Consider the following 15047-nt stretch of genomic DNA (forward strand, 5'->3'; position numbering starts at 1 on the left):
TTGTTTTCCTCCATTTCTTTCGTTTGTGATCTGTTTCTTTGACGCCGCATTTTCACTGCTTCCCTGAGTTGGTAGGGTAGATTTGTGTGCTAGGTTTCCTATATGGCCCAGTGGGTCGGCCTCCCCAGTTAACCTGAGGTGGACACTCTTGGTGCACCCCTTTGTGGACTGTGTGTACAGCCTTGTTGTAGTTAAGTCTTGATTGTTGTTGGTATCACTGGGAGGAATTGACCTCCAGGCCAGTTAGCTTTAAGGATTAGCTGTGTCTATGCTGGGAGAAGTTCGGTGCTGGAGACAGCCTTATAGGATTAGACTTGCCAAATTGCAATAGCCTCTGTGCTCAGCTTGGATGGGGTGGAGTCTCAGGGCGGAGCAGACAGTCTTGGCTTCCCGTCAGCCTTGCCCTTACGCGCACACGCGCGCCTTCAGACCTCTGCCTTCCCCGGCTCCCGAGTCTCCGCCCGAGAGTCCAGATTCCCCCCGTAAGAGCGTGGGTCCCCAGGGGCTCGCCTGGAACTGGGGTTCAGTGCAGTCAGAACTTGGGTTCAGTGCGGTCGGGGGCTTCCTTCCCCCTTCCGCCAGAGAAAGTCAGCCAGGCTCTCAGCTGCCCTTCCTCTCTGCGCGCACAAAGACCCTTTGCCATACCTCCAATTCTCTGTGAGCTTTTCTCTTTCCTTCTAGTTGTAGAATTTTCACTCAGCCAGCTTTCCTGTGGTTCTGGGTGGTGTCCGTTCTGTCTTTTAGTTGTAGTTTTGAAATTGTTGTGCGAGGCAGTAGTTTAGGTGCTTACCTATGCCGCCATCTTGATTTCTCTCTGGTTCTCAAGTTTTAATGCATCAGGCTAACCGGACAGCCTGTCAACCTCAGCCAGCTGGACCCACCCCCCGTTGTAGATTCCGCAGGTCAAGGGTGAGCCCATAATGTGCCTATCTAACAAGTTCCAGGGGGTGCCGATGATGCTGGTCTGGCGTCCCTACTTTGAGAACCATTATCCTAAGGGATCTCTTCTCAAAGCTGGATCCCATTCAGAGATGACGAGCTCATATCCAGTTACACACAAGGCAACAGGAGAAGAATTTGTTTATCCAAAGGGTCTGAGCAGGTACTAACTCATCTGACCAAGAAATAAGAAAACTGGACTCATTCCTTTTATTCAAATAGCCATGACATGAACATCCTAAGTCATCTCTTATATCAGGGAGGTCTATACTTAATAGAAATGTCTGTTGGGTAATAGTAAACTCAACCCAATATGTGTCTGATATATGTCTAAAGAGATAAGGTTAAGGCCTTAAATTAAAAGGTATAGAAACTATCCTCATTAGAAGCATATTTTCATTTCAATACTAAAAACAGAAGCCTTTTATTATATGTTCTATACTTACTTTGCATATGCTCACCTGTTTAGAAATTAAAGTAGAATCTCTTTCTTTTGAATGTGCAGATATATTACAGTCATTGACAAAATTAAGTGCTTCCTCTAATTCCATCAGCAGTCTCTCATAAAGCCCACTTCTGTCCATAAACGGTCCACAGTCCACCACAATCTCATATGGCTGAGAAGTGTATCTTTAACATGAGGAACAGAAGTTGTCAGTACTACAGTAAATGCACTGCTGCATTATGACCCACCACGTATCTAAACCAAGCAAGCAACCTCCTATGTTCAGCCTGCATACCTACTTGGGACAACAGGCAGACTCACAGCCCCCCTGAAGCGGTACTCTCTTGTGTCCATGCTGTGTGTTTGCCTGTCAGGGCTCAAGGAATGACTGCAGAAAGCCGACAAAGAATTTTGTGAATTCATTTTTATGCCAGGTTTTTTATTTTGTTTTTTTTAGGTTTAGACTTTCATCTTTTGCCCCCTTAGGAATAATGTTGGTCAAAATACTCAAGAAACGCAACATGGCGCTTTTCAGAAGCAGAAATCAGGGGTGGGGGTTTGATGGTAGGGGGAGGTGTTATTAAATTGATCCATTTCCATACTAGTTGAAAGGTATAGCATTTGCAAATGTCAACTTTGCTTTTTATGTGTTTTTATAACATCTGATATAGGGAAAGCTTCCCCCAACTTTCAGTCAATTACAGTATCATTCATTGGATCTTTCATAAAATATGACATAGTAGCACGTAATATTCTAAAAGCACATACAATAATTAATTAAGGAAAAAATATGGTAAAGACATTTTTAAATACTAGTTTTCATTATTCTCAACCAGAATTTCTACCTAACCAAAGAGCCACATTTAGAGAACTAGGTAATGCCAAATCCAACAGATTACTTATCAGTTTTACTTAAACGCTCTAATACCTCTACTTTTCTTGAAGACTTTGTAGTACAGGCCTACCAATCTAATTGAAATTGAATAAAAGCAACTTTACTGCTACATCATAGATCGCTTTGGCTCAGGGAAATAAAAAAATAACATCTCCTAAAGGTTATGAGATCTGTATTTTGTATGGCATTTGGATAACTAAGTTCTATAACCTGAAACGTTACCTTTTTTTTTCTCATTCTACAAAGAAAATTTTCCAAAGTTCTACTAAACGCCAGGCACACTGCTAGGTGTTTTCTAGGTGTCTACGTAATTAATCATCGAAGGATCCCCCGAAACCACTGCCAATGCCATTTTACAGACGCAGGAACAGTAAATGACCGGAAATCACACAGCTTACAATTAGTGGAGCCAGTATTCATAGCCCATGTCTGATTTAAATCCGTAACCTGAGAATAATGAAAACTGTAGCATTTAAATATGTCTTTACTTGTTAAAAGAATATATCTGCTAAGAATATAAAGGTATTTTAATATGAGTTAAATTTGTTTCATTTACTTAAAAACCTTATTTATACAGGTTCCCTTCCATGAACTTAAATCAAAAATTGTGTGTGTGTGTGTTTCAATGAAACTCAAAATAACAACCTCCTCAAAGAGACGAGCCTAGAAATCATTAACATCTTTCTCAGAAATTCATACCCATTTTCAGAACTACAGGGGGTTTCCAATTATTTTAACGCATATTGTAAAATACTGAATTCTCTAAGTAATGTTCTCGCAAACCATCACACGTGACATTTAGGTCAGAAGAACAAAGCACACACATTGATAGAAAAGAGCACAAATTTACTATCCTGTCCCCAGTCCTTGTCAACATCAACAACTATGAAGGGCCAAGGTTTATGCCATCTTCTCTCTTAAGGCAGGAACACCTCAATCTGCCTCTCTCTGGGTGAACAGGGTTACACCTCTGCGTTCGAAAGGACTGTCCTGGCAGAGAACTGCTTTTCTCTGACGCAGGCACTTCCTGCAAGGCACGTGCAAGGCACGGGAGGTTTCCAATGGTTCTAGCTGGGCTGACCACACCAGGGCCGTGGGAAGTGCATACCTGTCTAAGACCACCAAGTCAGTTGCAGTTTCCGCATTACTCTTAAGAATTTTCTCCAGTTTCTGAATCTTTTCTTCTAATTCCTCTGGATCACATTTCCCATTTAAAATGGAAGCAGTTAGTCCCAAAATACGAGGGCATGATGGACAACTTTCACAGAGCTAACATAATACAAGATACTAACAGTAAGAAACTCATTTTGCAAGACCATAATAAAAAAGGCATCACCATATTAAAACATGTCCAAAACACTGACAAACACGAAAAATATTACTTACAGAATTATGGTAGCATGCTTAAAAGTTCCATTTAACACAAAGGCAGATTTGTTATGCTTAAAATTTTATTATAGACTTAGTTTCATTATAGATTATTTATTACAGCTCATTATTATAAACTATAAATGTAAATGAACATTAATATTCATTCATTCATACACTGGAACCAAGTTCTCAAAATTAGTAACTAATACTATTGCTTTGATATATAAAAACACTGCTTGTGCTCATTAATTTGACCTGAATTATTAAAACTGATAAAATATAAAAACTTACCTTCATAATTTCTCGATATGGGTGGTCTAGGATTGCAAGGTGACATTCATCAAACACCAAAAGGTTAATGTCTGACAGTGACAAGTAACCATTTTTCAAAACAATCAAGGCGACATAGCAAGTCATAATGAGAACCTGAAATGAAATGGACATCACTGTGAACAAATGCACCACTCACCGGACGGGATACCCTTACATGAAAGGAGGTTAGGGAGCCTGTACTGCAGGTGAGAACTAAGAAATCCGGAAGTCAAAATTAAAACAAAAATTCTACATGTAGGGAACGCTCGGACTTTGGAACCAAGAAGTGGAATGAGGAAAACACGAAGCAGACTGTGAAGAGCAGAGACCACGTTTTGCTAACTCTCTGAAATCTCCTTCAGGGTTTCAGGTTCCTACGGCCGGATTTTGACTGAGACCTGCCAATTGAATCAAATCACAAAACAATTCAGTTTTTTCTTTCTTTCCCCCCACTGAACTGACAAAGTTTTCCGGAAGATGACACAAACCAGATGTGTTTTTCCATTTAATTTATCCTATTTTACTTTTTCCCATCACCATTTATACCCCACACCCTCTTCCACCTCCACCCACCCCTCCCCCGCAATCGCCACCCTGCTGTCGTGTCCATGAGCTTTCTCGTTCTTGCTCAACCCTCCACACTCGTCTCCCCCGCCCACCACCACCACCAGAGCTGTCGCCTGCTCTCTATCTGAGTCTGTCTCTATTTTGCTTGTTAGTTTCGTTTGTTCATTAGATTCCACATGTGAGTGAGATCATATGGTGCTTGTTTTTCTGTGACTGGCTCATTTCACTCAGCATAACATCCTCTAGGTCCATCCATGCTGTTGCAGAGGGTAACATTTTCTCCTTTTTTATGGCTGTTAAATGTTCTTTTTATAGATTACCATTCTGTGGACACTGAAGTGCTTTTTTAATGTGGACTTAACCCAAAATGTGAGACATACCAGCAGACCGTACGTAGACTGCTAACGGTTAGTTAGGAAGCAGCTCTTAACCACTTCGTGCCGCGCCAGCACGGCCAAGGGTGACCCTGAGCGGGGGCGGCTGAGAGGCTTAGAAAAGACAGACAAGAGAATGAAAGCTGGTCTCGGTGGGACGCTGCTTCTCTGATGCAGACACAGCGCCAGCGCCCACAAGCCAGGTCTTTATTTTACAGCCCAGTGGTCGGCAAACTCATCAGTCCACAGAGCCAAATATCAACAGGACAACGGTTGACATTTCTTTTGAGAGCCCAATTTTTTAAACTTAAACTATATAGGTAGGTACATTGTTATTAACTTAATTAGGGCACTCCTAAGCTGGCCTTTGCTAAAAACATCCTCAATCTGATTGCGGTCCACTCAAGGGGCCAAAGAGCCGCATGTGGCTCGAAAGCCACGGTTTGCGGACCACTGTTATAGCCAGATGCCTCAAGGCAAAGGAAGGGCGTGGTCAGGATGTTTACAACATTCTCCTGGGTTTCAATCCTACTCAATGACATGCACCTGAACTCACTCAAGCCCACATCACTCAGGCACGTGGGGCCATAGGTTCAAGCTGACAACTATAGCTGTTGGCTATCATGGTGCTGGGAGGGCCCTGCCCTCCAAGCTGGGACTTGCACGTGGACTGTGCCCTCTCATTAGTCCAAGGCTTGAACCTGCCCAAACACTGCAGCCGCCCTCCACACCACTTCAGATCCACCCACACGTTCAGCACCCAGAAGACCCTCAACACATGCTGGCGACGTGGCAACGTTAAGTGAGAGGAAGTCTCGTCAAAGACCCGAAGAGCTCCACCAAGAAATGGCTCCAGTCTCAAGACACTTCACTCAAGAGCACATTTTCTGAGAGCGCGTTATCTGCAAGTGGGAGAGAGTCGGAATGTGTGCGTCCCTAGCAAGTCAATCACACTATGAGAAAAGAGCAACACAAACGAGCACTTTGTCTGGCTTTGGGATGAGACCCACAGCGCTAAAGGGTGCACGGGGCGAGCTTCTGGGCTGACAAGCACAGGAGAGTAGGGTCTTCAAGTCCAACTCAGACAACCAAGGCTGCAGGGCGTCCTATAAACCAAGTCAAGGACTTGTAGGGATTTACAGAGTGAGATGTCTCTGTAAGTCTTACCTGGTGCTTAGTAAACTCTTGGTTCCATTTCTCTTTAGTCCAAGATGCATGTACTTCTAGGTGTGCGTATTCCCCAACTCTGAGGTCTGAATGAGTCCTGACAGCTGACACTTGCTGAGCAACCTGGTTTGCTGGTAACAAACAGAAATAGGAGAAGTTGGTTCTCGGAGCTACTAATGATTCAGACAGTTAAAGAAACCCTTATTACTCGGTATCATACCTAACCACCTGCATTTTAGGTATTTCCAAAATGCTCTTATTGGACTCACCGCCCTGACTGTCACACTCACGTCAAAGCCCCTGTATCACTTTACAGCTGATTTTCCCCAACCTAGAAATGTCACTTTTAGGCTGGAGTGAGAACTACTCCAGATCCACCCCTCCTGTTTTGGTCAATGAAATCAGATCGTTTCACCAAGAAACAATACAGACTAACACGCATTTACACCAGTAAGAACATCCCACACTGAGGACATATAAAAAAGGAGAGGAATGACATGGTTGTATTAGTGCCCTAGCAGCTCAGGTTCACATTTTAAACTTTTATTTTAATATATAATCCCAAACACATAAAACCCAGTATTTTTAACTATTAAGAAGCAACTATTTAACTTTCTTTCTACAACTGGTAGAGAACAATCATAAATCAAAAAGTTACCTATGTCATAATCAAGCACCTTTGGACATGTTTTATGAAGCAAAAACATCAAAAACAGAGTAACTAACACAACTCAGATCATGTTACAATAGTCATCCATTCAAAAGAAATGCAGAATCAGAATTAAATGCTATTACATCTAAAAGAAAAGCTGAAGTTTTACACCTATGGGATAAGACAGCTAATATTTAAGAGAAATACCACAAAGTTAATAAGCAGCTCTGCCATCAGAATTTCAACAAGTACATGGTTTGTGAAACTCAACATTTTCAATAATTTAACCAATAGTTTAATCTCATCCAGTTTCCTCCATGCAATCTGAAAAAGCCTTTTTCTTTTTACCAGAGTTGACCAAGAACACCGTCCTTTTCCCATGTCTGCGGAAGTCTCCCCTGATCTGATAGGACAGCTCTTTAGTGAGTAGTACTGCAATGAACGTCTTCCCTGAGCCAGTGTTCAAACAGACTATGGTATTACGATCCAGAGCTGCTTCGAGCAGTTCAACCTGGAAATACAGTGGGAAAAAAGATTACACACTTCTTATCTAAGTACAGACTTTAGAAAATGGGATTTTCTTTTAATGCAGGAAATTCCAGTTTTCTAGTATCTTCCTCCAATAAGTTTACCAAAAAGCATACTTTCTGCATCTGTATATATGAATAATAACCATTAAAACGCCTGTTATACAGAGCTGTACTGTATAAACATGTTGAAATGCATTTACAATTTCCGTAAGATTTTTGCACGGACAGAATACTTCTCTAGAATTAGGTGAGTGACTACATTTATTGTAACCGGGGTTCTGCCAGTTCATAGTTATTCAAACCAATCTCAATTCCTACCCAGCTCATGAGGACAGACACATCCAAATGGATGAGGCTTTCAGAGGGGAGACAATAAGGGACTTCACAAATAAAACTATCAAATCAATTACTCAGCAGATGTTAGAAAAGGATTATTAAGAACAAAGTATCTGGAATGAGAAAATTAATCAGAAGAGGAAAGCTTGAACAGGTAAATGAGTTTTATTAAGTTGTGTCAACTAAATGCTAATTTATTCTGTTTTAGTGAAAATGCTCCAGTATTAGTGTTCTCATTAGTACCTGATATTTTCTTGGCGTATAAATGTTATCATGAATTGCTTCTTGTTGCCATGGCAGTCCAAAGAAAGGACCCATTGGTGAGGAAGCGGGGGTCATGAGCTGCAGGCCTGCCATGCTGAGGGGTTGCAAAGCAGGGCTTTTCATTCATCCAGTGTTTCTTTCATTGCATTTTTGTTCTAGCACAGCTTACTACAAGAGGGAAAAAGAACACCATTACACACCCATGCAGGGTTAAAAACAAGAGAGCACAGAAACAAGAGAAACATCAGAATCTCACCCCTACGGGCCTTTCAGACTCTTCTGTAACTGTTTTAGCTTATCCTGATCTAAGAGGATCGTTTTTAAAAGTCAAACATTCTATTCTCTCCAACCCACCAACCCTATCCCTAGTAACTTGTCTGAAAGAATTAGACAACCGTACACACATAAGGACATAAATATTTATTGCTGCATTATTACTACAAACAAGAAATAATTTTAAATGTATTAATAAAAATTTAGGTAACACATTATGGTATGCCTATAATGAAATACTCTGAATCCATTAAGGTAATACACATCTATATTTACTGACAGAGAACCCTGTCCTTAATATGTATAGTATAACAACTCTTAAATATCTGTATATATAAAACATGTAAGTATGCACATAAACATATTTCAAATGTTATTTGTAAAGTCTATGGTGCTATTATTGATAAAATAATGAGACAATGTGCAGAAGGCACTTAGCACTGTGGCTGCACAGGAAAAATTCAAATGCCTGTCAACAGTTATCTCATCTAAAGACCAAAACACAGGTCTTTTTCTCAAATAACAACCTAGCATAGATGACCAACTATTTAAATATGTATCTTTAAAATTATACATATCCTACACATTCAAATATCAAAAAAATAATACTGCTAAGGTAAAAGGAAATTATGCATATCCTAGGTCAGCTAAACCAAGGCACACCGCTTTGTGAAATGATCGTTTTCCATGGCATCTAAGCACTCCTGTGGATTTCATGTCTTCTTTCCCAAAGACAAACGTGGTAAGTAAAACGACAAAGTAAAAATTGAGTCTTTCTTAAACACCCAACCTGCAGGGAGAGGGCTAGGGTGTCACACCTCTGTGTCCAAGTCCAGCTCAGCTTTCCCAACGGGCAGCAGAACTGGCTTGCCCGTGGAAGGCGTTTTCTCCCTGTGCCGCCGGGAGCGTCACTGTTCGTCCTCTATGAAGCTGAAAGGAAGAATGCGGCTCTTTGTTCCTTGACAACAAGCACGCTGCATCCCCTGACATTACAGGCCTCAGTTGTAGCATCGAATCCAGCAACAAGTCTCAAATGTGGGCCTTTCATACAGGCACCACACAAATTGCCACTGCAGAGACTCCTGGGTGGTGAATTGGCCAGAATTCACCATCCAACCAGCACAAGTGCGATCCTGAGGAAAGGGAACGGGGGCACTCGGCTGCGGGGGCCAAGGACCTCAGCAAGGCTCGCGCCATCTGTGGACCAGACAGTACCACCGCTCTCATTAGCCTTCCGGAGGAGGACGGCAAGCGGAGAACCCCGAACACATCACGGAAAACTACCACGTCATTCTTCTCCCTGGATCAAAGCAACACTCTGCTCATGCGCCACTGAGCCAGAGCCCCAGCAGCCACTGCTTTCACCCACACTAAGCGTTCACTTTCCTCGGCTCCGCAGGCCGCCAGGATGCACACCCTCAGGTTCATCGTTCAAGCTTTTTACTCAACAAGGCTGCCGAGAATCCAACATGAAAACCTATGTCACCTAACTGCCTGCGACCCACAGGTCACTCTGAAGGCCAAGGCTGAGATCTGCAGGCACCTCCCACCTGCTACGTTCATGGGATCCCCCATCCGCCTCCTGCCTGACGGCAGGCTGCTTCCTGCCTGAGATTATGTAGCTTAAGCCTGACCCCTCACTTCTCAGCCAGCCCAAATCACAGGCATCGAAGGAAGTATCAGGAAATCAGACTAAACCCGGGTGGAGGATGGGGAAAAAGGAAAAAGAGAAGAGGGCAACAATGTTCGTAAAACTCCAAATACACCTTCCTCCACCAGCACAGCCAGGAATCCGCAGGAGCCCTCCTCCCTACCACTGCTGCATGTCACCATTTCTTCTCATCTAGGTGACCGTCATTATAATAATTAACAACGCCAGGAAAAAATGGTCCAAAGACAAATGAGAAGAATGTTCCATTTTTTAAAAAGGGAGGTCTGTATTCTTCAAAAATATATCATAAAATAAAAGAAGGAAAAAAAAAAGAAAGAAAGAACATGTTCCAGATTAAAGAAGACTACAAGAGACAGGACAGCTAAATGCAGAAACTAATCTCCTTGTCGATGGCAGGTCCGTGCCATGAAGTCCATTCCCGGGTCCGCTGAAGGAACTGCAGAAAACAGCCGTTAACCTCCCTGAGGCTGACAGCTGCAGTATGGCTCTGGGCTGTGTAAGAATAGCCTCATTCTGAGGAAATACACACTGAAGTACTGCGTGGTACAGGGCCATGCTGTATGCAACTTATCTCAACTGGTTCAGGAAAGGAAATCAGGGATAGAGATAGGGTGTGTGTGCAACTGATACAGCAAATGGGCAAAATGAGTAAAGCATGCATTCTTGTCCTATTCTTATCCTGCAACTTTTCCGTGAGACTGAAACTGTTTCCAAATAAAGAGTTGTAAAAAGTAAAGAAATAGGACCATCTAAGCCAGGATTTCCGTGCACACAGGAGCGTTAGGCCTCACACCCGCGCCAGCACGGCACCAAGTCACACCGGGCCAGGGCAACCAGCACCCAGCTCGTGGAATGAAAACAGCCCACGTGAGTGACAAAAACCTCCACGCGGCCTCTCCGCCTTTCGTAATGCAGACCACATGGCGTATGTGCAGACAGCACGCACACCTTCTTCTTCTCGGGCACACGGGCTCCACGGAACAAGATGTTCATCTCACTCTCCGGAGCTCTCAGCTTCCTGGTGCACGGACCACGCATACAGTGAAGTAAATAAATATTCGATGAACTGACTCAGAGATTCATGAATGTCCACACCAGGCGTCCTCAAACTACGGCCCGCGGGCCACATGCGGCCCGCCGAGGACATGTATCCGGCCCGCCGGGTGCCGCTGCCTGTCCTGCTTAGCAGCCAACGCGTCCCGGGCCCGCAGTGCGCATAGGAATTGGTTCATAGTTTTTTCTTTTTAAACTATAGTCCGGCCCTCCAACGGTCTGAGGGACAGTGAACTGGCCCCCTGTTTAAAAAGTTTGAGGACCCCTGGTCCACACAGTAACGTGTAGAGCAGAATCACAGACTATATCTAGATAGTTTGGAAAAACTGTATGTATTTGGTTTGGAAATCCACACCCACCCATCCCTCCCGGCCTTGAAGGTGTAACGAGAAGAGATTTGCAAGGAAATGGAGGCCAGCCATTTAACCCTCCCAGGTATAGTTTCCATGAGGTTACAACATGTACATTAATTTCCATTCTTTTAGTATACAGGGGCTGGCCCCAGCAATACACTTCCTATTTAGGGAAAGCAGAACCAGGATTTAAAAATTCAACAGGTAATCCAATAACGTGAAAACAGAAAAACCTGTAATTTTGCCGATTTTGACTTTCCTGTTGAAATAGACTTTCCCCTTCACTTGGCCTTAATGAAATGCTCTGGATCCCTGCTGGTCAGTGAAAGTGCTAGAGTTCACAGATGAACTGGCTACAGTAACTGCTTTAGCAGTGCCAACAGTAACTCCACGTGACTGTTTTTCAATCACAGATTTTAAATTTCTGGTCAAACAATTTACACTCATGAAATCGGTGAGGCTGTCTCACAGTTTCCATATATTAAAACAACTTGGCACAACGTGCAATAAGCTCTCCACTTCCCACACAGGTTAAGTCGCTGGTTTACCATTTTAATGTCTGATCTCTGTGTTGCTGTTGTCTGAACTGCATTTTGACATTGTGACAGCAGTTTATTGGAAAATCACAGCATGCCCATGCTTCCACTCTAAAAATAAATGCAAAATAGCCAATTTTAAGATTCCTGTACTTAAACTGAATATAAACACATCTATCAGAGCGTCTTATTGATATGAAGAGTTGAATAAAGGCTATCATTTTTGTATTAAATTTTAAACAAAAGACATTTGGGTTATTTTAGGATACCAAGTTATTCTAAAACAAAGGGCAAAAGAAGGAACAATAGCAGGCCTAATTCCAAGAGATGTGGGGGAAAAGAAAAAAATTCAAGAAAAGATTCTAAAAATGAATACAAGGAAATAAAACGAAGTAAATAAATTCTAAAGATGGAGACTAGAACGATGAAGAAATAAAAGAGTAAGTATGTGTTAGTTCCTGAATTCACAGACACAAAAGAAATAACGAAGGTCACCAGAAGAGGTAACTTCGCTGAAAAATCCAAATCATCTAGTAATAGGTCTTCAATACATTTATAAAACGTTACCCGCGATTTCAATTTCTCAAAATGAAACTGAAAACACAAATTCAAAAAACAGTGAAGTCCACACTATAAACCAGTACAGAGCTCACTTATGAGTAAAAGAATTCCGAGACACAGTTCACCAATGCTGGAGAGAAATTTAAACTGAGAGGTGGTCCCCCCAAAAGAGAGTCTAAGTCAGGGGCGAAGGAAGCACGAGGGGGAAGGGGAAGGTATCAGCACCCGCGGGCTGGGGGGGCGGACCCGGCGGCGTTCAGAGCTGCGGCAGGGCCCCCCCAGCACAAGCTCGGGAGAACAGATGGCAGTGGTCCCCTCTCACTCACCCACGGCCGGTCTAGTTGCTGAAAGAACATTCCTGTGGAGGTTAAACTTGCTCATTTCACACACAAACTTACTGTGCTAGGAAGTTAACCAAGCAGAATGGGGAAATCTTAACGCTATTGAAGTATGTACATATTTACCTCGAAATGCTGATTCTAAGTTCTTCCCGTTTCCAAGTCTGTGTTAATTCATACCCTAGGCAACCTAAAAGCAATCAGAGAGAATATTTTAGAACATAAAACTCCACTGTAAAAACCGAATTTAAGACATTTCCTACTTAACAACATTTTCATGTTTAACTTATCAGAATGAGATCCCTGATAAATAATGTGGCTATCTATTGGGAGCCAAGAAAGCAGTACCTGTCTGAAAGAGCTGCCCTTCCAAGTGTGTATTTATTATGATCTAATACAAGTGAGAAATCTGACAAGTTGTTAGTGTAGTCCGGCATAAAGGAGAATTCTTGACAGTAAATTACATGACCCCCCCCCCCCCGAAACGGGCTTTAAGAACTCTCAGACACCAGGGCACGTCAGGGTCACGCTGACATGAGCACACCTCACACTTCCACGTGTAAGTCCAGGCCACCCTGCCACCCAGTAAGATAAAATTCCCTCCACCAGCATCACTCTCCCCTCTTCTAATTCATATTCACCTTCCTTCTAGAAGCTCCATAACCAAAACGATCAACCGATAATCCTTTAAAATTCACTGCAGCCTCACCATTGCTGCCGAGTTATCCAAGTTATTTCCCTAGACAGTTCCGTATAGACACATTAGAAAGTTAACATGCCAAGTACACTGAGAACTTACTTTATGTTCATAATACAGAGCCAACAGGTCACGTTTTCTCATTTTAATTGATGACCACAACTTAAATTACAAACATGCAAACTCCTGTATGATAGGCCCCTTTGTGAAAGACAAGCCACCTATCAGACTCTGTCAAGTTTTAGACTAAACCAACACACTGCCCCCACGTTAGCGTCTAAATCCACTCTATGGCTGTACCTTCCACACCAAGGCTTGTCCCAACGGACAGCTAACCGGCTCACCTGAAGTCTAAAGGCATCGAGAGCGTCCTCGTGCACACTTTCAAACCTGGTAACAGGACACTTCCAACTCATTCGTTTTCTTGCTTTAGTGTCACAGACTCTGATGCTCTAACTTTACAGTACGAATGTCCGGGTTTTACCCCTGCTCTTGTGAAGCCCAAATGCACAACTACCACGAGGTCCCGCAGTGAACAAAGTAAAAGCGAACACCGACATGAAATCACCGCCAGAAGCACTCTGTAAACGGACAGAGAAAACTAAGGCATGTTTGAAGAACTCTGGTCCTAGTAACGGACCAGAAAAACAAGTCTGAGATGTTCTAATTGAAATGACAGAGGCGAGAGAAAGAGAAAGACAGAACAGTTAGCCTGGTAATAGCTCTGAGCTGGCTCTAGCAAGACTGCTCAGACTCCTTGGCCTCTGCTGGAATTTCGGATTAATTTCCAGGTGGCTACTTCCCCGATTATTCTGAAGAGAATAGCCAGGCACTTCGGACCCCAAGACCTGGGCTTCTTACGTCCACCTGAGCTCCCCAAACTTGCCCACAGCCTACCCACGTAGGCAGCCTGTCCAGCGCCACCTTCTCCTGGCCTCTTGGTCTAGAGCCAACGTCGATTCTTTCAGAATGGCTTCCATCTTTCTCCCCTCCTTGATGTAGGAAAACGGCTGCAAAACTCCGGACAACGAGCAGGTTGTCTCTGCAGCCTAACCGTGCTGCTGGAGGTTTGTTTAGATTCCAGGCACCAAGACCCGTCTTCTTTTTTGCCAGCGATGGCCCAATAAACCCTTTCTTTTAAAGACTTTCAGCCGTGGAAGTTAGGTTTTTTGTTTAACTTAACAAATATGCTATGGCTTTCCAAAGCATTATTTTAACTCCATCAAAGCCTAAAGGACTAAAGGCAACCTTGGCTCTGATACAAAGTGACAGCTTTATGTGGCTGCTCCTGTGGTTGCTGGTAGAAGGCAAAATTAAAAATCAGAGGCTTAATTCTCCCAGTTAAAGTAAGGCAAATGGAAAAGACTCCTTCCCCATCCCTTTTTTACAGAATTCTTCTCAGTCCTTTTCAAATGCAGTGAACCTTAAGCCTCTAGCCCTTCTCACTCACTTCTCAGGAATGTTTCTTAGGGACCTGAGAGCCATCTCTGAAAGGTAATCAAGAAGGTAAGTGCAGCCCTGGCCAGGGGTTCGGGGGCTGGAGCATCGCCCCTACACCACAGGCTGGAGGCTGGATTCCCAGTCCGGGCACAGACCTAGGTTTGGGGCCGGATCCCAGTCAGGACACTTGAAGGGAGGCAACCAATTGGTTTCTCTCTCACATTGGTTCTCTGTTTCTCTCTCTCCCTTCCCCCGCCCTCCCCTTGACTCCT

The 15047-nt window shown here is 43.2% G+C and overlaps 1 protein-coding gene across 6 annotated transcripts in view; it reads right to left on the reverse strand.

The window, feature by feature from the left end:
• The window catches only part of DICER1 (dicer 1, ribonuclease III), a 69614-nt gene that overhangs the window by 37110 nt on the left and 17457 nt on the right, over window positions 1-15047 (reverse strand). For 4 of the 6 annotated variants that reach the window (XM_080670999.1, XM_080670997.1, XM_080671000.1 and 1 more), the window contains exons 2-8: window positions 12765-12828; window positions 7832-8020; window positions 7071-7233; window positions 6071-6201; window positions 3942-4076; window positions 3388-3548; window positions 1401-1569 (exon numbers count right to left, since the gene is read on the reverse strand). In XM_080670999.1, the coding sequence (XP_080527125.1) occupies window positions 1401-1569; window positions 3388-3548; window positions 3942-4076; window positions 6071-6201; window positions 7071-7233; window positions 7832-7975 (903 nt within the window). In that variant the 5' untranslated portion in view covers window positions 7976-8020; window positions 12765-12828. Of the gene's footprint in view, window positions 1-1400; window positions 1570-3387; window positions 3549-3941; window positions 4077-6070; window positions 6202-7070; window positions 7234-7831; window positions 8021-11751; window positions 11851-12764; window positions 12829-15047 lie in introns of all 6 variants that reach the window. The other 2 variants (XM_080671001.1, XM_080670998.1) reach the window with 1 other exon arrangement.

This window comes from Plecotus auritus (genome assembly GCF_963455305.1).
Source record: "Plecotus auritus genome assembly, chromosome: 1".
In the NCBI taxonomy this organism is placed as follows: Eukaryota; Metazoa; Chordata; class Mammalia; order Chiroptera; family Vespertilionidae; genus Plecotus; species Plecotus auritus.